At 43.9% G+C, this 24988-nt stretch overlaps 1 protein-coding gene and 1 long non-coding RNA gene across 3 annotated transcripts; one reads left to right on the forward strand and one right to left on the reverse strand.

The window, feature by feature from the left end:
* Positions 1-2195: 2195 nt before the first annotated feature.
* Positions 2196-24862, forward strand: NRROS (negative regulator of reactive oxygen species). 2 transcript variants are annotated; one of them, XM_036998069.2, is made up of 4 exons: positions 2196-3195; positions 19045-19165; positions 22145-22204; positions 22639-24862. In XM_036998069.2, exons 2-4 carry the CDS (start codon positions 19058-19060, stop codon positions 24607-24609), a joined length of 2139 nt encoding a protein of 712 aa, XP_036853964.1. In that variant the 5' UTR covers positions 2196-3195; positions 19045-19057; the 3' UTR covers positions 24610-24862. The 2 variants fall into 2 exon arrangements, with proteins under 2 accessions (XP_036853964.1, XP_036853970.1); XM_036998075.2 differs by lacking the exon at positions 22145-22204 and having other exon boundaries at positions 2200-3195.
* LOC140848430 (uncharacterized) lies at positions 10254-19036 on the reverse strand. The gene is made up of 2 exons (XR_012129266.1): positions 17164-19036; positions 10254-10451 (listed from the first exon to the last, which is right to left on the reverse strand). It is a non-coding gene; the product is annotated as an uncharacterized lncRNA (long non-coding RNA).
* Positions 24863-24988: the final 126 nt, after the last annotated feature.

Raw genomic sequence — 24988 nt, forward strand, 5'->3', positions numbered from 1 at the left:
AGTCCCTGCTGTATATTTCCCCACCCCAAGTCCTGAATACTTTCTGATTTTTCCTCTGGAAAGATAGTGGAAGGGCAGGGCAGAAGCCTAAGTTCATTTGAAGAGTTCTTTGGGAGAATGAGAGACCAGTGACAAGTGGTTATAAAGCTTAGCAAAAGGAAGAAAGGAAAGAAGGAAGCGGGGGAGAGAGAAGGAGAGAGAGAGAGAAAGAAAGACTGGCAGGAAGAAAGGAAGGAAGGAAGGAAGGGAGGGAGGGAGGGAGGGAGGGAGGGAGGGAGGGAGAAAAGGAAGGAAAAGAAACTCTCAGAAGACAATGCCTAGAGAATCACAGACAAGGTAGATTGATTGCTTTCCTTTCTTCTTTCCTTCTGTCTTTCTTTCCTTCCTTTCTTCATTGAGCAAATATTTACTAACCTCCTGTACATGCACTGGGCAAAAGTATACTTTTTGGAAGAACACATGACCCCTTCCCTCAAGAAGTTTATAGTGTAGTTGGGGAAATAAGAAATCTTAAAAGTTTCACATCACAATACGAGAGATGTTATGAGGCCCATGGATATTGTAGATACTTGTAATCACATGTTCAGAGGAAGAGGTAATCTCGATGGGCAGGCTTCACACAACCAGGGGAGCCTAAGCCATACCTTGGGGAAGGAGATGGTAGGGGTAGGGACAGGAGAGGTCATTCCAAGTAAGGGAGCCCTCTAACAGCGAGAGTACAGAGTGGGCAGCGTTTGTTCTGCGTTTAAGCAAATTGTGAGCAGATAAGACTGAATAAAACACTTTGGGACCAATGTTGAAGTATGGGAGGTAACAGTGAAGAGAAGCTGGAGGCAAGATCAGGCTGAATGAGGCATCTGGACCTCCTTCTACAACTGGGAAATGCCCAGCTCCGTGCTTTCACCTGAGATCTCAGAGATCCTGGGGTGCTGTTTGATGCTAGGCTTCCTTAGAGTTGAGTAGGGAATGGATACAAGCTCCCCAACACACTGAACGGTTTTAAACAAAGAGGCCCATAGTTCCCCAGACTCTCATGTCCATGGAGGACTGTGCTTGGCCAGGGAAGGCTGGATGTGCCACGAGGTGTATTCCAGAGGGAGCACCCTGATGCCCTCTGCCTTAAGCGGCATGGTCGGGAGGGGGCCCAGAGCGCCCAGCCACGTTGGAGAATCCCAAACTGTGCAGTTAGAGCTACAGCCCTGTGAGCAAGAACATGTTCTGTTTTCATCTGGAAGTCTCAGGTCCTCCCTGTGGAGCCGGCCTGCAGCTAGACTAGAGGGAGAGCTGCTGGCACCATTTGCCAACAAACTTGCTCATCTGCATACAGCCATCAAGACCATTGGTTTCCTAAGTCATTCTGAGGGCTAGCAGTTGCCTTCCTCAAAAGAAATTCTATAGGGAACCTCAGTGTATAAAACATATAAAAGTGGAGTTGTTGAGATAAAGAGGGGATGGAGTCCTGAACTTCCACCCAGACAATCCGTAGGCATCTCTGAGGACCCCTGGAACCTGCTGAACCTAGTTTTAAGGTAAGAGAGGCAAAGGCAAGCCCTGAAAGGGCTTTAAGCAAGGGGTGAGATGAGCCAGTACACATTCTAGAAGGATGCCTGGGGCCACTGGGTGGGATCTACAGTGGAAGCAGGGAGTCGCTGAAATGGTCTGGGCATGAGCTGGTAAGGTCTAGACCCATGGCAGTGGCAGCCAGGATGGAGGGTAAGTTTGGGTTCAAGAAACTTATTCTGAGTTAGAATCAGCAGGAATGGGTGAAGGATGGATGCAAGGGGTGGAGTCTGAGAGAGCTGGACTGCCTGGATGAAAGCATGCTATTACTGTGACAGCCAAACAGGGCAGAGCAGCTGGCTGGGACAAAGGATAAGACTTGAGTTTCAGAGACATTGTGTTGCGGCCACTGTGGGACATGTAGGAGTTGACTCACCAGTAGACAGTTAAAAACAGAACTCTGGATCTTCTCTCTTAGAAAAGAATGTTGGAGGTAGAGATTAAATTTGGGAGTTAGCAACATATTGATAGACATAAGGTAATAGAAAACATGCTTACTATGAAAGAGAAAAGGCCTTAAAAGAGAACTTTTGTTTATGAAAATTTGAATTTTATTTATTTTTCATTAATGTCATCGTTATTACTATTATGAATGAATATTTTAGGAGCAGAGACAATTTGCTGGATGTGTGGAGCAATAAGGACTTGCTCCTGTTGTCTGAGGATAGGCAGGCCAAGGATAATAATGATACACAGAATCACAAATCAACAGGCTACAAGAGAGTGGAGACAATCCCCAGGACACTTCAACTCTCCATATCCGATGGGAACTAGCAGAACAGGAGATCCCTTCTCTGACTCCCCAAGTAGAGTGTCCCCTTTACTCATTTGACATGCAGCAGCCACTCAATGCTTTGCCTCCTCCACTAGATGGTAAGTTCCTTGAGAACAGGAGTTATGAGATAATGCATATAAAACTCTTAGCATAGTGCCTGGCACCCCTTTGACGGTGGCTATTACTAATTCAATTACTCTTTTGAATTCTTGGAGAGAATTAACAGGGCATTTTGCACACATCAGGTACAAAACATTTATTCATCCTGTGATCAAGAAGTTCATGGCACTGGGACAGTCCACCACAAAGCAATTTCCATTCCTTTTTCTTTTCTTTCTTTTTTCTTTATTTTTTTGATGTGGACACATAAAAGGAGATTATTAATAAAGACTAGCTGAGTGGCTGACTCTTCCAGAAAGCGGACTCTCTCCCAACCAGAAATCGTGCGTCCACCTCATTCCAAGATCTGCTCCAGATTGACCCTCGGACAAACCTTGGCGAAGAATTTCTGGGTCAGCTTTGTTCACAGGCAAGGCTCGCACCCCGCAAAGTCTCTAGGGCAAGAAAGCCTGGAGAGCCTCGGTTAATCGTGCTGGGAGACCATACAAACATCCGATGCCCCTAGCCGCCCACCCGCGGCGGCAGTTCCCTCTAAGACGCCTGCTCTCCGTGACGGCTGAGTCGCTGAGCAGCGCACTCTCCATGTGACTTCAGTTTCCGTCCGTTCCTTCCGCAAGTGCTAAAATAATCTCCTGCCCCAAGGAGAGGAGGCAGCCCAGCCCCGCGTTCGGCTGCTCTCGAGGAGGCCGGAGCCCCGGGAGAGGATGCGCCGCGCGGAGCCGCCTGGGCCTGCGGGAGCCGTGAGTATTTCCCGCGCGGCCGCCTCCCCACCGGGCAGCCGCCGCGCTTCTGTTGGGCGAGCGGGGCGAGGCGCGTGGTAGGTGGTCAGCGTCCGCGGCCCACAGCTTGGGGCTGACGGGGAAGTTGTGGCTTGTTGCACCCAGGCTCCACCGCGTTTGCGCTTAGTTTGGGGGCTACAACCCGGTGTAGGTGAAAACGCCTACAAGGAGGTGTTCGAACAAGGTGGGCTTCAGATTCCTTGTTGGAAGGTTTGCTTCCTGGCTCTGTGGGGAGAATTTCTGAGCCTCAGTTTCTTCATCTGCAAAGGGGGAACAATAAGGCTCCCTGCCTAGGCTGGATTTACTGGATGTAACGAGACTACCTTGTGAACACTCAGCATGCTGAGTGCTTGGATGGCCTTCCCTGCCCAGGACCTGGACTGAGAATCACCATTTCGTATATGAAGACACTGAGATGCATTAATCGTGGCGCACATGTGTGGATGTCTTCCATGTGCCAGGGTGTTCAAGGTGTTGGGGATGGAGCTGTGAAAAGAGGCAAAGCCCCATCCGCACAGAATGTCCTTGGGAAATTCAGTAGTGTTCTGTTACATGGACCCACAGCTAGTAAGTATCAGAGAGGCACTAGACCCCAGGACTTTCTGCCCCATTGTCCTGTGTTCTTCTGTAGCCCTCAAGGCCTCTCCACGTGGGCCGGATCCTGGAGGGTTCAGCAGCATGTATCCCCATGTACTCAGGAACTGACGTAAATAGGGAGTCACTGGCTGGGCTCCAGGCAGCCCTCAGAACGGGCTGCCACCTCACTTCACCACTGAGAGAAGGTGACCATGTGCCCAGCTGAGGAGGCTAAGACAGGATCCTAAGAATGGAGACCCTGGATAGGGCTAGTCCCGGGCAGTGCTCTTCCAAGGGGCAGCAAAGGGACCCCACTGCAGGTTTCTTCCATGATGCTGTTAGGATTCTGGATAGTAGAAACATTCAGTGTTTATACAATTGGCCTTCCAAGATCTGTACCCACTGCACTGGGCTGTGCTGCTCAGGCTGTTTCTGTGGATGTTGATGATTTGCTAGGTTTTACAGTCCAGAGACTGACTGACTTCCCTTGCATACCTGTAGGTTAGTACATATATGTCTGAGAGTTTCTAGAGGGGATTATAGAATCATGGGCCCAGAAAACAAATACAAATACAAAAACCTTCCACTCTTGCCTTTAGGTTAAAAAAAAAAAAGAAAATCTGTTTCACAGAGAGGGTGCTTTCATCTAATGGGTGCCCTCATGGAAACTTCTTGAAAACCCATAGGAACTGCTCCTACATGGTGCTTAAACCTGCCATCCAAGAGCAGCAGCCTCCCAGAGAGCAAGCTCCTAGCATCCCTGTCCTTGGGGAATGCATTGTCCTGTTTGTTTCTGGTCTTTCTTCATCATGGAAAAGTGACCCTAGAACTGATTATAACCTACATTCTGGCTGCAGTGTGCATCCACACCACAAAGCATAAACTAGATTCTTGGATGGACAACTCAATGTGCCCTACGTAATGCTCAGATCCATATTATAACCACATAGGTTAGGGGAGAGTAGGCTTTCAACCATGACTGAAAAGCAGTATCTTTCTCAGGCCATGCTGGTGTGCTCAGTGATACCTACTGATGTGTGTGCAACATTAGTGGCAAATATTTTTGCCTTTGGTGGAACTTTTTGTTATACTCATTTCCCCCCAAACTATTCTCAACTTCGTTGAACAAACGTCATGTCCTCAGTGTGTGGGGGTTTCTGGGGTAGGTTAGGTACTGATTTCTGAAGGCTCAGAGAGGTGAGGAGAGAGAAAAAGGACATTGATACTTGGCTCTTATCAAACTTTGCAAGCAACTATAAACTTGAGTTCAGGTGTCTTTTGGTTGCAAATGACAAAAAACCAAATCAGCTTGGCTTCAACAATAACAACAAAAAAGGATTTTATTGCTTCAAATAACAATAGCAAAAATCTATCGGCAACAGCTTTAGGCATGGCTGGATCCAGGAGCTCAAACATTGCCAGGAATCTATTTCCTTCTTAGCTTTGCTTTCTTCTGTGTAGGCTTCATTATCAGGCAGCTCCTAATTTTGATAGCAAAGATACTCCCATTCCTCTGCAAATTCAAAGAACATCAGCTCCGAGCTTAATCACCACCAGTTTGGTATCTGAAGCAGGAAGAGAAAGCCTCTTTCCCAAATAATTCTAGCAACTCTTCTTGGATTGACTCTCACAGAGTTGGCTTCTGTAATGTACCCACTGTAAACCAATCAATGTGGGTAGGGAAACTGGAGGCTCTAATAGACCCAGACTTGTTTATAGGTCCCTCCTTGGAGCCAGGAATTGAGGTCAAACCCAAACAAACATGGACTTCTTAAAGGAAGGAGGTTGGTTGTGTGACATCATAAGGAAGAAGTAGAACTCTGTCAGGGTTCTTCCAGTGAGATGGGCATGAGGAGCAGTGCTGGTGCGGTGATGGGTTAAATGTGTCCACAAAGCCCTGTGATGACACAGAGACTTCCCGCCTCCAGCCCCAAACCAGAGGTCACCTCGGTCAGGTGCTCTGCCATGGTTCAAGGAAGTTCCTGCTGCCACCTCCAAGAAAAGAATTAGGAGTGGATTTCTCCTTAGAAGATAACACCTGGTGCCCTGTCTTTTCACCCTGGCTCTTCCTAAGCAGGACATTAGGTGTCTGAGGCAGCCCAGCACCCACAGTTCCTGCAGGGGCTCATCTTCGGGTGCACCTCATGTCACTCCATTTTGGATGGCAGGCTGGACACTGGCTCCTCCTGGTCCTCCCTATTGTGACTCCCTCATCTGGTCCAGCCATGATCCCTCAGGTCTCTCCTGCCTTTCCAGTGTCTCCTCTCAGTGGTCCTACAAGACACCAAGGCAGAGCTCTCTCCCTTAGCCTGCAGTCAGTGGGGAGTGGGTCTTCCCATGCCTGACCCTGGGCCATCTCCTTCGGCTTCAGGCATGGTAATGGTGTCCCTACTGCTGCCCAGCCTGACATCCTGAGACTTCCTCATGGGACTCTCCCAATGGCCTTTCTCTTATTCTAGGTTCTTGCACCTTTCCTCAGGTCCCTAAACCGAGGCTTGCATTTTAGTTAATAATTCTGGCTTCTTATTTCCTTCTATATCCCCTATTTTTTCTAGGCTTTCTAGCTCCTTTTGCAGAAGCTCTAAAGGCCCTCATCTTTGTCAAACATATACTCCATGGCATTGACAGGCTGTCTCATCCCCACAGAAGACCATGGCCCCATGAACGCTCAGGGGTGCTATTCAGAATATCAAACACTGCGTGGTATAGACAAGATCAATCAGCATGGACATTGTCATTAGATGCAGGGTCCTGGGGGCCCCTGTTGGGTCAGGTGTTACCTCCTTGGTTACTGCATCATGGAGGCAGGGGCACCTAGGAGTTCCAAGAGAGCGGCCTGGAAGCAAGGGTAGGGGCTGGTGGTACATATGTTTATCGACTAATACATACCTATGCAACCCAGCTGAACAGTCACCCAACATATATTCCTCTCGGACAGGTGAACATCCCACACCTCCTACCTGGGTCAGAAATCAGCTCTGGTTTTGGCCTCACTGTTTACAGTTGATGTGACTTGATCAATTCACTTTGGCCTTTTTGAGTCTTAGGCTAATTATGTGTAAAATTAAGATAATAAGCAGGGACTTGAACATAGATATTGGTACACCAATGTTCACAGCAGCAATATTTACAATGGCCAAAAGGTGGAAACAAACCAAAGGTCCACTGAGGGATAAATGGATAGACAAAATGTGGTTTATACATACCATGGGATATTATTCAGCCATAAAAAATGATGAAGTTCTGAAACATACTATTACATGGACGAACCTTGAAACATTATGCTAAGTGAAATAAGCCAGGCATACAAGGACAGATATTACATGATTCCAATATATGAGATAACAAGAATAGGCAAATATATAGAGAAAGAAAGAATAGTGGTTGCCGGGAGCTGAGGGGAGGGAGGAATGGGGAGTTACTATTAAATGGGTACACAGTTTTGGTCTGGGATGATGGAAAAGTTCTGGAGAAGGATAATGGTGAGGTTGCCCAACAATGTGAATGTATTTAATGCTACTGAATTGTATCCTCTAAAAGGGTTAAAATGGCAAATTATATGTAGATTTTTACCACAATAAAAAAATGGAGGTTATAATGCCTACTATATAGACTGTTGCAAGTATGAAATGATCAAATGTCTGTAAGAAGCCTTTGCAACCTTAAGTGCTATTATGATTATCATCATCTAAGATCATTAAGGTATAATTCAACCATTTTGGCTTTATCCATGAGTTTTCTAAAAATCATTATTATTGGGGGTGTGGGATTTTTTAAAAATCACATTACTCTTATTTCTCTGTGAATAAAAAGTTTTAGAGAAAAAATATCAGCTTTAGAAGAGGTAGCCACTTTGCTAGTACAATTTGAGAGATTTTGAAAAAAACATAATTATCTCCCATACCATCCTGAAATTATACCATGAAAAATTTATTATTTTTCATCATTATCTATATAAATACATATTAGAGCAGGGTATTAAAGAGCATATCAGTCATTCACACTTTAGTGTGAATTTAGCTTTCCTCCTAATTCTGGCTGAGAACACTAAGGCAGTGATTATTAAATCTTTTTTTTTACAAGACAGAATTTTTTTCTAAATAGCATAGCTAACTTTGCAACCTCAATTAAATTGAGGTTAAATAAATTAAATTGACATGCAGTATGTAAAAACTAGGAACTTTTTAAAAGTTAAATCACTTGATATGAATTCTTAAGTATTTAGAGGGAAATATACTGATGGCTGAAACCTATATTGAAATGCGTCAAAGAATAAGATGGATAGAAGGATAGGTAGATGAATATATTCATGACACAAACAAGTACAGTAAAATGTTAATAGCAGGATCTAGGTGGTGGGTATACCAGTGACCACTGTCAAACTCTTTCAAATTTGCTGTATGTTAAAATTTTTCATAATAAAATGTTGGGGGAAAGTCAAGTTACTAATAATACCTAGTAACCACCCACATTCCTTTTCATAAACATAAAAATCAAATAATAGATAAATAAAGCTTCAATGGGAGCTATAACTATCTATAAATATACTATCATATTATGTGGATTATTGGGTTATGGCTCCAACTGTTAGTATATGATGAATTGTTAGTATATGATGAAGAGGTGGCATATGCACTGGGCCTGAAGAATGAACAGGAGTTCAGCAGTTGGTGAAGACCAGAAAAGGGATCTTTTCCACAGAGGAGACAGTATATGAAAATTCATGATTTAGTCAAGGATAGCAAGAATCCCAGGGTGGTTGGGGCTTGTGGTATTGAGGTTGAGTTTTGCTGGACTCCTGACTAGTTTTGAATGGCAGCTCGGGCATTCTCTATGTGGCCTAAACCTTTGTGAGCCTCAGTTTACCATGTGAAAAATAGGAATGATAACCTTTACCTGCTTGGATGTTGTGAGGATTATTATATGTAAAGCACCTGGCATAGCACTTATCCCAGGTGAGCGCTCAGTAAACATTAGCTGTTACAGTTAAGAGCCTGGAAAATGATATGGGAGCTTGAATACTATCCACTGAGTTCCTCAGTTATCAGAAATCTATACCATTTCATTTTTCAGTTGCGCCCTTTCTCAAGGGAACCAAGGTTGGGAGGGCAGAGGTGATATATTTCCATTCTCGCCAACAAGCTCAATTATCACCTGTAACCCCTTCCCTGCCCGTGGTCTCACACAGACTCTGAATATCCCAAGGTCCGTCTGCAGTGCACATGCATGGGAGACAGTGCTGAAGCTCCTCTGTTTGATTTATTCCAACACCAGCTCCCTGTTTGCACAGAGGAACCCTGCCTTCCCTTTAATTGTGACACTACTTTGTCTTATTAACGAAGTTCACAACATTTCCTCACATTGATAAAGCTTTTCCATACATATTCTCTCCTCCGGTTTTGACACAACCCTGTGAGGTAAGCAAGGCAGGTATTATTATCACCCATGGCCACCCCAGCAGTGATCAGAGAGAACAAGCCTGTGCTACTGAAAGGAAATGACAAGTTTGAAACTAATGCATTATTGATGGACACCTATCCACAGGCATTATGTGGGTCTGTCATAAACAAAGGTGACACCAGGGGCCCCCCACCAGCCATGTAAGAGCAATTTGTTATCTGCTTAATGGGAGCAGATTTGCATTTTTTAAGACCTGTGACCATGGAGCAGGACAGAGTGAACCACCTCTGTTGGTTCTGAAGGGTCAGCGCTGGCCACCCAGGGAAGCTGGTTGACTCATTCCTCATGCTGAGGAGCTAAGTGGAGCAGGGCAATGCTCTCAGCAGGGCTCTACACGCTGGCTGCCTGGAGTTGCCACAGGAAGAGGCCAAGGGAAGAAGAGCTGCTGTGGCTTCCAGCCTCCTCCGCTATTCCCAGACCAAGACTCTTTGCACAAGCCCCGAGTGAGCCTGGCTGGCCAGGTGTGCTAGCTTCAGGGGGAACAAGAGATCAGTACTTTCAACCAGTGCTTGGAGACCACTGCACCGTGTTCCCTGTGGCGCCTTGGCCATATCATTTCATTGCTCTGGCCTGAGTGCCATCACCTCCAAAACACCGGGGGCTAGTCCCTTCAGAAAGACTACAGTTCTTCTTAAAAGGATGGTCAGCTACTAAATTTGAATGAAAGTGCATTTGCCAGAATGCATGTGCAACAAAGCTGTCCTGTCTCATGCCAATTCTTAAGACCCCACATTCAAGGAGCATTCCAACAAATTCAGATCGGACAACTCCTCACTTATTTGTCCAGGCTTAGAGGGGGATCCAAGTCCTGGGAGCAGATGCAAAGGGCTCCCAGTAGTACAGCCAGCTTCATACAAGCAGTGAACTGCCAGCCTGGTGTCTTTAAGCACGGGCAGGTTGACAACCTGTCAGGGATGAGGATGCTGCAAAGATGAAAGACTATTTTTTGAATTAAAAAAAAAAACTTCTCTCAATACAGTAACAACCTTGCAACATGGGCATTATTTACTAGGGAGGAAATTCAGGCCAAGATGTTGAGTGGTGCACCCAAGGTCAGAGGCAATCTCTGAACCTGCTCCGTCTGTCTATCCCCTTGGCCTGGGCTCTTCCTTCACCCTTACAGCTGCCTTTCCAGGATCCAGGCTAAGAGGCTGCATCCCCAAATCTAAATCCCCTGGACCCTGAAAAAGAAAAGAAATGTCTACAATAAAACTTATTTTAATTATTAGCCAATGATATTTTTTATTTCATGAACTCCAAATATGATCATTTTAAGCACATGCACAATAATTTCAATTCTAAGTATCCATAAGACATTCTGTTATAGTGATATTTATTAGGCTTTGATTGTGACATATTTTAATTTTTAAGTAACAATAGATTGACTCTATTCTTTTAAAATTTGTCTTAACATAGTAATTGAAGTGGATTGTTGGAAAATAGAAAAAAAAAGAAGCAAAAATGCAGATGTGGAAGAAGTAAATATCAGACACAATCCTCCCCACTGTTGAGATTCTGACATGTGCCCTTTCACGTATTTCCCATGCACATACAGATGAATTCGTATTCTTTGAACTGAGTTGGGATTATACTATACATTCTGTTATGCCCTTTCCTTTTTCTCCCTAGAAATACTTCATTTTGAACATATTTTTATGTCAATAAATATATTGCTACCAAAGAAATTTTAATTGAAGAGCATTATTCCTGTCATCATGTATTTAGACAATCCCTTCACTGTTGGATTTTTGGATGGTTTCTACTTTTTTAAATTATCATTACTAATGTTGCAATAAACATTTCTGTAAAAATATTTTCACAAAGATAGTGATTTCTTAGGATAAATCCCAGAAGTGGAATTACTGAATCAAAAATCATCTACATTTGCAACATCGTTGGTAAATTTTGTCCTTGAGAAAAAGTGTGCCAATTTGCTCTCACATCTTCAAGACAGTTCTGGGGTGGGGAGACTCAAGAGCAATTGTGTTGCCTATATTTTAACAAATTCAATATTAGGAGAGAAAGCCAGAGAAGTAAATCATGGGGTCTGAATTCACACACCACAATTCTAAATTCTGTGTTGCCCCAGTTCTCAATATGCAAGCTCTTGTTTAATGCATCCACTGTCTGAATACTGATTCTTTGCAAAATACAGGAATGTATTAATTCAACCAAAGACTTCAGCTGGTTCTTTTATAACAATTCTTCAATTTATTTTACATATTTAAAAAAATCTTTGGATGTAAAAGTACACATCTTAGGCATTTCTCCAAATTTAGACATTTCTCCAAAGAAGATTTATAAGTAAGTCACTAAACACGAAAATGCTCAACTTTATTAGTCATCAGGGAAATGCAAATCAAAACCACAAAGAGAGAGCACTTCACACCCACTAGGATGGCTATAATAAAAATGACAGAAAATAACAAGTGTTGATGGGGATGAGGAGAAACTGGAACTCTCATACACTGCTAGTGGGGATGTACAATGGTGCAGAAACTTTGGAAAACAGTCAGTGGCAGTTCCTCAGATTTAAACAGACTTTACCACATGACCCAGAAATTTCACTCTCGTGGTGTATACTCAAAAGAATTGAAAACATATGTCCACACAAAAACTTGTACATGAATGTTCATAGAAGCATTATTAATAACAGCCAAATGGTAGAAACAATCCAAATGCCCACCAACTAATGAATGCATAAACAATGTGGTAAACCCATACAATGACATGTTATTCAGCCATAAAAAGGAATGAAGTACTGACACATGCCACAATATGGATAGTCTTTGAAAACATTATACTAAGTGAAAGAAGCCAGACATCAGAAGCCACATATGATTCAATATATATAAAGTGTCCAGAATAGGCAAATTCATAGAAATAGAAAGTAGATTAGTGGTTGCTAAAGGATGGGGGCATGTTTGCTAATAGGTATAAGGTTTCATTTGGGGCATGCAAATGTTCTGGAATTAGTAGTAATGGTTGCACTACTCCGGGTATATGCTAAACACCACTGAATTGTACACTTTTAAAGGGTGAATTTTATGTATCTCAATTTTAAAAGTACACACGGTGGCTTACTTGTAGAAAAGAGAGAACAGAGTATCTTTAAAACTTTTAGCCATCTTTCTTAGATTTGATACCTAGTTACCAAAGTAATCCTAAATTCAGTATTCAAAATTGAATAGTTTCATCTTGAATTTAAAGTTCGAACCAAAATGTCATTCTGGTTTTTATCCTTCCCTCTCTCTGTCCCTTTCTCTCTCCCTCCCTTTCTTCTTTCATTTTAAAGCTATATTTTAAGCAATAAATATATATTGCTGAACTCTGCTTAGTGTAAGTACAATTTCTCCAAGCAAAAATCTTGCAAATCAAGTTAGTTTTGGGTGCGGATTCTTATAAAATAGGGATGATCATCTAACATAATAATTTGTCAATACCCAAAATAAGTCAATTTTCCTGTTACATGAATCTAATTAGTTTTAGAATGCACTTTTTAAATTTTTTTCTGCTTGTATGTGTTCATTTTTCATAACTTTTTTCAAGTGATTTCAAACTTACAGGAAGCTTGCAAGAACAATACAAAGAATTTCCATGAATTCTTCACCCAGATTCACCAACTGTTAACATTTTGTCAGATTTGCTTTCTCTCTCTCTCTCTCTCTCTCTCTCTCTCTGTTTCTCATTCTCTCAATTTTAAGAACCCAACATCCACTCAAGGAACACACGCTGCACTTGGTCATTATGCTGCTCCATCCTTTGTAAGTAGGCTTCTCCCTCTCCCTTCCCCTGCCTTTCTTTGTTTTTTAAGACTTTGACTTTTTTGAAGAGTCCAAGTCAGTTGTCTTGTAGTACATCAGAGAGCCTGGATTTGTCTCATTGTCTCCTCATGCCTGGATTCAGGGCAAACTTTTTTGGCAAGGGCACTACCAAGATGGGGCTCTGTGTTTCCCACGGCACCACACCTGGGAGGCTCAGAATGTCAGGTGGTCTCACCATGGGAAATGCTGAATTCGAACATTTGATGAACGTTAAGTTCACTTTCATTTTTTGCTAAGAATCAGAGACCAAAGCTGCTTGCCTGAGGCTTCAAATACTTCGTGGCAGTAGGAATTGCTTGAAGTGGTCACAGACTAGGGTATCTGTACTTTATTATCTATTCTCTGTGGTCTGTGACCAGCTGTCCTTCCCTTTCTCTCAGGATCCCAGGTGGGATTTGCTCTTGTATTTCTAAACAAAGGCAGGCTCCCTTTCTGTGGAGCTCCCTATCTAGCACCTGTACCTTTCCGTCCACTGGCATCACCATCACACATTTACACCCTGCACATGTGCATACAACTGCTTTTAGAGATTCTCTCCCCTCAGACCAGTCTATAAGAATTTGTTTCTAACACCAGATACCTCTGAGAGTTACCTACTTTCTCCAAAGACCTCTTTGTTTAAAGCTTTTTCAGCTTATTTGATTATTTTCAGAAGAAAATTCTCAATTGCATGCTAATATATGTATAGCACTCTTAACACTTGCTACTAGCACCTTTAGCAAAGAGGTTGCAGCCCAGCTCTGGTGGCGTCTGTAGTAGCAGCAACTGGAGAGGGTGGGAACAGAGAGCTGGGGAGGAAGGAGGTAATAGGGTATCCCTGAATATTAGAAATTCATCATCCTTTCCTGAAAATGCATCCAAAACCCACAGCAAAATACAAGGCAGACCTTAGTATTCCCAAACTTTGAGCATAAGGAGACCTTATGAACAAAAATTACCTACAGACTGGTCTTTACCTGTGGTTGTGTTTTACTACCAGCTGATTAAGACACCATTATGGAAAGCTATGTGCAATTGATAACCCTTAAAAGGAAGTAAATTTGATTAATTTAGGAAAATCTACATACGTTTGAAGAAAAAAGTTATATACATAGAGGACCTGATCAAAATAGGGATGCTACTGTACTCCTGCACTATTTTGATTCTTATGATGATAAAGACATGGAAATTTCAGGACTTCAGGAAGCAGAGGCCAGTCAAAAGATTTCATTCACCTTTTCTTTCCAGTCCACTGCAAAAGTAAGCATCACCCACATGTCCCCTGCACCAAAGGGGACTGCATGTGGCCTGCATGTGGCTATCATCTTCCGTCCAAGCAATCCTGAGGCCAGAACTGACATGGTCATGGGCATGGATAAGGAAATGCTGCCTCAGCTTACAACTGAGCTACTGCTGGCAAGACCAGGATCCCCTTACAAAAGCAGTAAATGTTCCCATCCTTTTCACTGTTTCACACAGCCCATAAAACCATCCAATCAGTGTTGGGTTAACTTACGTGGGTCAGTGAAGCAGTAGATTCTTCCTATTATTTTGTGGAAACAAAAAGAGTAAACAAGCAAAATCTCTAAGAAAAAGGAATTTTTGCAGAAGATGTGCATTCTTCTTGCTCACTGTTAGCATTCTCCTGTTTCAGAAGACAGTTTTGATTCATGTTATTTTTATGAAATGAATCTGTTTTCACCACTTAATTTATTATGACCAGGTCTGGAAAGAGAAAAGCCATACAAAAACCCATATGGTCTTTCTTCCTGAAAAGGAGTACTTTATAGACAAGGGATGAAGATGGAGTGGAATCACAGGTTTCTGTGATAACCAACTCAAGACTAATGTTTACAAAGAGTGATGACGAGACATAAACAGAATAGATAAGTAAGACATATAAATGTGACACTAAAAGGACTTCACTTTAACAGGAGGTAGAATTTATAATCTTAATATCTCCAGGTCCAATGCATTACAGACACAGTACAGAATCTTACTTCCTGCTAGCACCTGGGTCAATAGTGTCTTGTCTTTCAAGCTTTCCAGTGTTTAGAGGCTCACAGTCTTTGGCTTTAGCCATGATCATGATAACCATGACTGCAGAAAAGATATAGAGAGACCTTACAGAAATGAAGTGAATAAAAGAATATGAAATGTATACACTCTACATAAAAGAGAATGGAACGTAACCATTTTCTGCCTCTACACTTGGAAGGAACTATTCAGCCTTGTTGTCTCATTTAGGAAGAACAGATACAAGCAGAGTCTGTTAATGGTATCTGCTTTGCATGTCGAGATCTCGTGTCTTATAAAGTATATTTTTTCAATGGTCGCCTAGACCAGGAGGAGACACAAACTTATTCAGACCCTATTTGGAACATGGGCAGATTTGCGATTCCTTTGTATTAACTCTGGCTCCACAGTGCTGCACAGTCTATGAAATGGGAACCATTGTTTCAAGCACTTTTAATTATAATGAGGGGAGGTTCCAGTTTAATTATAATGTCATACTGCCACATGTGTCCTCCATCATAAGTGTTTTCTATTCACTTCCCTTTCTCCACCAAAAATATATCTCAGATGATTTGGCTTAAAAAAATTGATGCATTTTTTGGGAGATGTCAGAGAGAGAGTAGTAAAGTTGGACAGTAACTTATCTACACACTTAAGCTTACTTGCTCTCTTACAGCTGGAGTCTCTGTTAAGGGATCTTCACCTAACTAAGGTTACATGTGGGTAGAGAGGAAGCAGTCCTGTGCATATAGGAGAGGGTTCATGGGATTTTCCAGAGAGATTTGGCCTCCAGATTGTTTATCTTGTAATCTGTGCGGTGCTCTGACTCTAACTAAGCCTTCTGCAGCTACACAGTCCAGGAAGAGTGTTTCTCAACCAAAATTGTTATTATTTTGACAGTCTTTTATTTATTTTCAGAGTTACTACATACCTTCTTGTTTAGTACTGCTCCAAGGCCATCCTCCCTTACATAATTGTATTAATCAAGGCCCAACCAGGAAACAGAAACGCTCAGATTATTTAAAAAGGAGGAAATTCAGTGCAGGAAATTGGCCACCTGTGATGGAAGAGGCTGAGAAGCCAACCAGAGCACAGATAGTTAACCCAGAGACTAGCCACCTCAGGAAACTGTGACCTTCCCTTGGTAGGGGAAAGGTAAAGAAAGGGAGATGGGTGTTTCAGAACCTAGGAGTAACCAGAAGAAACTTAGGGACTTCTCTGTCAAAGGCAGAGAGGGAGGGAAAGAAATACCCTGAATTCTCTCCTCCTTTTACCATCTACCTCCCTTTGAGCAAACCTGCTGGAGGCCAGCTGACACTCAGAGCTTGGGAAACAGCCTTTAGAAGTCAGCCCCCTGCAGTACAAAGCAGGGTAGGGAAAGGATAAGGCATGGGTCTGAGAACAAGCAGTTCTCAACCATCATAGTCAACTGCTACTGGGATTAGTCTTGTTCTGGTATTTATTAATGCAGAATTTTTAATCCAATCTTCCCACATATTTCACCCATTTAGTTAGTATAGTGATATATTCATTTGTTAAGCCAAATTCTTCATTCTTTTTCCTTCTTGTGTAGCTATTGAATTACCTTGGCAATTATGCATAGAAATAACAACCACTTACCCAGCTCGTTGGTGTTTGGAACTCATAAGTAGTAATTATGTTGTTAACTCATAGTTAATGAAGCCCTTTCACATATACAGATTGATTCTCATAAAAATTCTGAATAGTTATTATCCCCATTTTGTAGAAGAATTACCTGAGTCTTAGAGACTTTATGTGAATTGCTCAAGGACGGAAAACAAATACTGGAGCGAGGATTCAAACCCTGGTCTGTGTAGTTCCAAACCCCATAATTTTACCATGCTGCCTCTTAAGAGAAGGAGTTGCCCATAGGGGACAGCAAAAGTTTTCTGGATTGGCTGGCTGAGTTTAGGAAAAAGGAGAAAATACGTTTTAAAATCATAAAAATTTTCTCATTGACCTAGAAATCAAAAATACCCTGGGCCTGACACCAGGCCTATTTAGCACTCCTGTCTGAAGAATTATATCCTTCTTGAAGAAACTGCACTCTTACCTTATACACATCCAGAAGTCAGTGTTTCAATACATGGGCTGGCTGATCTGGAAGGGTCAGTGTTGCAACAGCATGTACCATCCCAAGCCTGATGGACGGGGTGAGGGAGGGAGGGAGGGAGGAAGGAAACAGGCCCATGGTTCCTATCTCCCTGTCTTTCTTCAACAAAAGACAGCACGCCCAGTGAAATTTGAATGTCATATGAAAAATGAATTTTTTTAGTATGTCCCAAATATTGCATGGGACATATTTACACTAGAAAGTTATCTGTTGTTTATTTGACATTCAAATGGCATCCTGCAATTTACTATATCTGGCAATTTTATCTCAAGCTGGGCAGTGATCCCAGTGTTTCAGGGGTGGACGTGTGTGTGTGTGTGTGTATGTGCGTGTGCTAGGACAAGAGCCCAGATGGCTTTGCCATCTGTGCCCTGTTCATGCCACAAGGTAATAATTCCTGCAGAGGTGGGGGATTCCCAGTATCCAGCAAATACTGATGAATTCTGAATTGGAGGTTCCCTCTGTGGTAAGGAGAGCTGGTCTGACCTGAAGCTGAAGTTGATTTGCCTGGTTTCACTTAGCTTTTCTGTTTTCACTGGTGAGTATTCAAATCTGACCAGGAAGTTAAAATTAGCCTTAGGGATGTATAAACTTATTCGAAGAAAAAGAAAGAGGAAGGGGCCCAAGGTGGCCTAGATGTGTCAGGCAGAAAGGTCTGTGGGTCCCATGCAGCAGTGAGGAGGTGCATGTTAGCACTTGTGCTGCTGGCCCAGGAGAGGACTGGAAAGCAGGCCCAGTGGTCCTTCTGGGGTGGATGCCAAGGAGAGGATGGGGAAGATGGGATGCTGGGGCTGGGTACTTGCCTCTGGTTCTGAGGAACGTAGAGCTGGGAGGAGATGCCACTGGGCTGTAAACTCTCCCAACAGGCGGGTAAGGTGATTCAACAGCCTCTACAGAGAGAGGTCTCATCCTGGGACTGGTTACTCATCCTAGGGCCCAAGGAGGAGGAGCTGGGGGTGCTCCCACCCCTAACTCTATGTCGATCTGGAATCTTGAGTAAGTCATTATTAACTCTGGGCCCTTGTATGCTCACCTCTAAAAACGTGATGGAGGAGGATATACTTTTCTGTTATGGTTCCTCTTAGTTCTAAAATTCTGTTGGTATATGTATAATTTTTAGCCTTTTCCTGACTCCTGTTTTGTGCTCACTGGCCAGGTAAGAGGGCTGGTAACAGACTTCATCAATAATTCTTATATCTTAAGATCACTCTTCACTTTCCCCTCAATTTTTTCACATATCCAGGCAAATATCAAAATCCTTTTTTCAAAGAGCTTTATTCAAATGAGTTAAGCAATGACATTTACTCTTCTCTAAAAGCTGCATGTCAACACAGCAATTAGGAACTCTGTGGGACCAGAGGTGACAATTAATATTTCAACCCCAGTTCACCATTCCTTTGTTCATTCAATCATTCAGCAGATATTTATGGAGCTCAGGCAATGTATCAGGCAGATTCGAGTTTGGGAGGAGGACTTCAAGAGAACTACAAAACATGCCACACTCTCGGGGACCTGAGACCTGATTCCTCAAATCCTTGGCTTTTCTCTTCTGTTGCTGGACTCCTCAGAGTTTCAGTGTTCAGCCACCCACCCATCAAATGGTAGAGGCAAAATGAAAATGAGTTCTTGTTGACAGTTGCACTGAAAGGTTGAAAGTGTTGGCCAACTTGAGGTATTTGAATAATCTGTGGGTTTGCCCCTCCCTGTAGTGGTGGGCCTCGAAGACCAGACATAACTGGGAACTGGCTCCTACTGAGAGTGCAAAGGAGCCCTCTGGGATGTCCTTCACTCACTTGCTTCTTCCTTGCCCTCTCTCCCCAGTGTCGTACTTGAGATGGAGTTACTGCCCCTCTGGCTCTGCCTGGGTTTTCACCTAATGACAGCGGAATGGAGGAACCGAAGTGGGATGGCTACAGCAGCTTCTCAAGGGGGCTGCAAGTTGGTGAGTTTTCCCAGGGACTCCAAGTTGTCTGTCGCTCCTGTCCTGACAAGGTTTGGTCCATTTGGAAAGCTGATGTATTGTCTATCAAGGAGCACTGGGAATGAAAGAGTCTGAATCACTCTGTACGTGCCTTGCACAATGGCATGTGCAAGATACTCTCTAACGCAAGGTTAAGATGATGCCTGGGAAAGGCCAGACAGCCCCTGCCTGACCTTTTTCATACCTGCTGAAGATAGAAGTCCCCAGAGACAGACCTACGTCTGCTACCTGGAACCATGTTAAAAATCTAGATGATTGAACTCCACTAATGGTATCAGAATCTCTGGGTGGGTTATATTAAACTTGGAGAAGCCCTATCTCAAAGTTGGCATATGAGCTGATAGCAATGCTTAAGCATCAGTACTGAAGAGCACACAGCCCATGCTGCACTGCAGAGCAATGTATTTGACCACGCTTAGGCTAAGACAGTCCAGGAAATGGGTACCTGACCTTTTATGATTTACTCTCTCCAGGGCTTTCAGCCTATATACGTGGAACAAACTTGCCTTATAACAGCTGAGCACATTTCTAGAAATTTTTTCCTTTGTCTATAACTCAGCGATATAAAAAATCTGCTTGAGAAACATATATTTAATAAACATTCCTTGAGTTCTATTAAATATCAGGCCCTGGGGAGGCAAAGTTGATGTCAAAGTTAATACTTGAATTCAAAAATGTGTTCTTAAAGCTGATAAATTTAAAAAACCCAGCTGGTCATGGTTCTTTACCACTTTTAGTAACCTCTAGCTGCCACACTGTGGTGTGCTCCAGTATGGGGTAAGGGTTATGAGCTAAACCCCAGTTTACTACTAGTGACTTTGGGGCCACTTTGTGTCTCAGTTTCCTCATCTGTAAAATTTGGAGGTAATAATAGCACCAACCAATAATACCGTAACACGGGGTTCTCAGGATGATTAAGTGAGCTAATATATGTAAAGCACTCAGAATAGTGCCTTGGGTAGTAAGTGCTGTGTGCTCCATCTGTTGTTCTTGTTGCTGGTGGTCTCTGCTGCAGAGACAGTGTAAGATTAACTTCACAGTAGCTAGCCCAGGAATAAGAAGAGAAGGGAAGAAGGCATGAGTTCCCTGCCTGACTCTCTCCAGCCTGGTGGGCAGAAGGGACTCTGCTGCCAGTGAGCTCAAAGGGAGGAGTTCCCATGGCTCTTCTGAATTGAGGGCTGAGAGTTTGAGAGTCCAGGCACCCTCCATTGCCCCTCCTTGCTTTAGCTATTTGATGTTATTAAAGTGGACATAGTGGGCTCTAATGGCCACATGGTCCTTTTGGAGCACTTCAGTGAGGCCACAGGGAATTGCAGAGGTGTGACCCCTACAACTGCAGCAGCTGTGGGGAAAAAGGGTCTCACAGCTTGAGAAAAGCCCCTAACCACAACATTCTCCAGAGGATGCCCCTGTTGAGGGGCAGACCAACACTTACTCAAATGAAGAAAAATGCACCTTGTTTCTGCGTAGGGAGATTCAGTTTTGTAAATATGTCAGTTCTCCCCCAGATTAACACATAACTGTTATGCAATCTCAGTCAAAATCTAAAGACTTTTGGTGGGGAGGGGAGGTATGGAAGGAACCTAACAAATTCATTCTTACATTCATCTGGAAATTAGAAACAACTTATATGGTCAAAAGTAAAAGATTAATTTATTATCCTAATCTTATAGCTAACATTTATTAAGCATTTATGTGCCAGGTTGTGTGTTGAGTGTTTTACTTAAGCAATCATGCTGAATCCACAAACAAAAAAGAACAACCCTATAAGAAAACTACAAGTATAATTTCCACTTTATAGGTGGAGTAATAAAGAGCCTGACTGGTTGGGTACCCAGTGCTACCCATATGATAAAAAGAGAACCGAGATGGACCTACCCTAGAACTCTTGCTCTTAGCCACTATTCATATGCTGTTCATGCAATGAATAATATACAGGTGCTAAAAAGAGTATGATCGAATTTATTTTTATTGCCGAGGCAATATGGCTGTCATATATTTCTGAAGGAGAAAAAAAGTAGATTGCTGAGCAGTTTGTAGAGTACAGTCTCATAAAAAAATATATATTTAAGGTAGATAATATATGTAGGAAAGAGTCCAGAAGGAGATGTAACAAAAGCTTAGTGGTGTTTTTTTGAGGGAGAGGCTGAGGTTACTGAAGAGTTTAATTTTCTGTATTTTGGTACTGTATCAATTTTTAACTATTAGAATGTTTTATTTTAATAATCAGATAAAGAACTTGGTGCTCCAAGAAGTTAATTCCTTGTGCAGAGTCCAAAGCTAGTCAGTTGCACAGCCGTGAGTCAGACTTGAGTCTGTCATCTCTCCAAATCTGTGCTTCCTCCTCTCTACCAGGATTCCAGTTACCCCTGGGGTTGGGCGCACAGTTTCAGGCAATCACTGGCCCTGTCCTACTCATCGACCTGTGGAAAGGAATGCCGTTGCTCTTCTGTCTTCCCTTAAAACTTTTTTCCTGGACGCCTAACCAAAGCCAGGCAGCTGATTGCTTTTGCCAATCTTGTAAAACACTGGACTGCGTTAAAGTATCCTAAGGCTTATTTGATTTCTGCAGGGAGAACAGGGTAGCTCCACCCCCTTTGCCTCCTTATGCTGTTCAATCGTGGTAGAACAGTATTGAGAAAAAGCACTGGACTGGGCATTAAGATCTCTGGTCACAAGTCTCAGCTCTGCCATTGGCTCTTTATTTCTCTACAGACCCCTCTCTACTTCTCTGTGGACTCAGGGTGGTGATGAACTCTGAAGTCCTTTGAAGCTCTACCATCTCTCAATACAGAATGTAGGGGAGCCTTGCAGGCAAAGCTTCTGTGGGTGAACTGAAGATGTCACAGCACCTCTGGTTGTTTGGCAGTGTCTCTATTAGACACACAGGTGTTACAGTAATAGCAGTAACATTGCAGTGGTGACTGTTTGCATTAATAGGGCTCCCTGTGTGTCAAGCACTGTGCAGCCACTCGTCTGATCTCACTGCAATCCTCTCAAGTAGGTACTATTTTTAACTTCATTTTTTATAGGAAATAACAGACTTAGGCTAAATGATTTGCCCAAGGTCACCCAGGAAACAAATGGCAGAGGCATTTGACCAGACACCTGGTCTTCAATTGTTCTCATAGTTAAAACCAAATTGAAAGTACAATTGTCACCATTCAGCACCAGATGGACAGGTGCTCAGACCTTCTTTACACATGGTACATTTTAAGTGGGAACTGGAGCTCAGCTCCTGGCTATTTCAGCATGAAGGCAAAGAACAAAGTTTCCTTTTGTTCTACATTTTCCTATCCTTTTAAAAATATTATGATCTCCAGAGCCATTCCCAGCCATTGCAGGAACACACTCTGATGAATTAACTAGTTTCTATACATAAAGTTCTGCCTCAGAAGCCTCCTCCCTGCTGACTAGTGTGTTTTGGAACCTAGGTGGATGGAGTGGCTGACTGCCGAGGGCAGAACCTTGCTTCAGTGCCCAACGATCTCCCACCCTCCTCCCAGATGCTCATCTTGGATGCCAACCCTCTCAAGATCCTGTGGAATCATTCCCTCCAGCATTACCCTCATCTGGAGAGCCTCAGCCTGCACAACTGCCACCTGGGGTGCATCAGCCGTGGAGCCTTCCAGGAGCAGGTGCATCTGCACAGCCTGGAGCTGCCTGACAATGCTCTGGCAGAGAGCTACAAGGAGACAGCGGCTGCCTTCCATGGCCTGCAGGGGCTGCGGCAGCTGGACCTGTCAGGGAACTCCCTGACGGAAGACATGGCAGCCCTCATGCTCCAGAACCTCTCTTCATTGCAGTCAGTGTCCCTGGCAAGGAACACCATAATGAGGCTTGATGACTCCATCTTTGAGGGCCTGCGGCGCCTCAGAGAGCTGGATTTGCAGAGGAACTACATCTTTGAGATTGAAAGCGGAGCATTCCATGGCTTGACTGAGCTGAGACACCTAAACCTGGCCTATAACAACCTCCCTTGCATTGTGGACTTCGGCCTCACGCAGCTGCGGTCCCTCAACATCAGCTACAATGTCCTGGAATGGTTCCTGGCATCTGGGGTGGATGCTGCCTTTGAGCTGGAGATGCTGGACCTCTCTCACAACCAGCTGCTGTTTTTCCCACTCCTGCCCCAGTGCAGCAAGTTGCACACCCTCCTGTTGAGGGACAACAACATGGGCTTCTACAGGGACCTGTACAACACCTCATCGCCACAAGAGATGGTGGCCCAGTTCCTCTTTGTGGACGGCAATGTGACCAACATCACCACCGTCAACCTCTGGGAAGAGTTTGCTTCCAGTGACCTCGCAGATCTACACTTCCTGGATATGAGCCAGAACCAGTTCCAATACCTGCCAGACGGCTTCCTGAAGAAAATGGCTTCCCTCTCCCACCTGAACCTTAACCAGAATTGCCTGGTGACACTCCACATCAAGGAGCACGAGCCCCCGGGAGCGCTCACTGAGCTGGACCTGAGCCAGAATGAGCTGTCAGAGCTGCGCTTGGCTCCAGGGCTCCCTGGCTGCCTGAGGAGCCTCCGGTCATTCAACTTGAGCTCCAACCAGCTCCTGGGTGTCCCCACTGGCCTTTTCGCTGATGCCAGTAATATCACTACAATTGACATGAGCCACAATCAGATCTCACTTTGTCCCCAACCAGCTGGCTTCAATCTTGTGGGCCCCTCCAACTGTGTGGATTTCAGGAATGTGGCGTCTTTGAAGAGCCTCTCTCTGGAGGGCTGTGGGCTGGGGGCGTTACAAGACTGCTCATTCCAGGGGACCGCCATCACCCACTTAGACCTGTCTGGTAACTGGGGGGTTCTGAATGGGGGCATTGCTGCACTCCGGGATATTGCCCCCACATTACAGGTCCTGTCCCTCAGGAATGTTGGCCTCAGTTCCAGCTTCATGGAATTAGACTTCTCTGGGTTTGGGAATCTGAGAGACTTGGATCTGTCGGGAAATTCCTTGACCAGTTTCCCAAGGTTCAGGGACTGCCTGGCCCTGCAGACCCTGGATCTCCGCAGGAACTTGTTAACAGCCCTTCCCCAAAAGGCTGTGTCTGGGCAGCTCATGAGAAGTCTGCGGACCATCTACCTCAGTCAGAACCCATATGACTGCTGCAGGGTGGAGGGCTGGGGGGCCCTGCAGCGCCTACACACCATCACAGACTTGGCCAAGGTCACTTGCAATCTCTCCTCCAAGGTCGTTCGCCTGATGGACCTACCCAGAGGCGTGCCTCAGGACTGTAAGTGGGAGCAGGCGGACATGGGACTGCTGTACCTCGTGCTCATTCTTCCCAGCTGCCTCACCCTGCTGGTGGCCTGCACTGTCATCTTCCTCACTTTTAGGAAGCCTCTGCTGCAGGTAATCAAGAGCCGCTGCCATTGGTCCTCCATATACTGACCTGGCTACGTGCCAAGGTTAAAATTCGGTCTGTGTGTGGAAAAACACTTTCTCTGTCGGATTTCAGGATGTGAGGCAGAGGCGAGTCTGATGAACTGAGGTTTAAGCTTAAAGCTTGAAATGTTTCCATCCCTAAATTACCCCGAGTTCCTCTTCCATCCTCTTGGTTCATCCCATTATCATGGTAAAATATTTATTAAGTGACATCCAATGAAAATATAAAGCATGTCTCATAAATGTTTTTTAAATCAAATGCAGTTTGTGTTTTATCTGTCTTGAATATTTTTTGGTAGTTTCCCATAGATTATTTTTCAGTGCCTTTTCCTTGGAGCTGGTAAGAAAGGGCAGTAATCCAATGCTACCTACAGCAAAAACAACT

The sequence above is a fragment of the Manis javanica genome, chromosome 3, assembly GCF_040802235.1.
Source record: "Manis javanica isolate MJ-LG chromosome 3, MJ_LKY, whole genome shotgun sequence".
In the NCBI taxonomy this organism is placed as follows: Eukaryota; Metazoa; Chordata; class Mammalia; order Pholidota; family Manidae; genus Manis; species Manis javanica.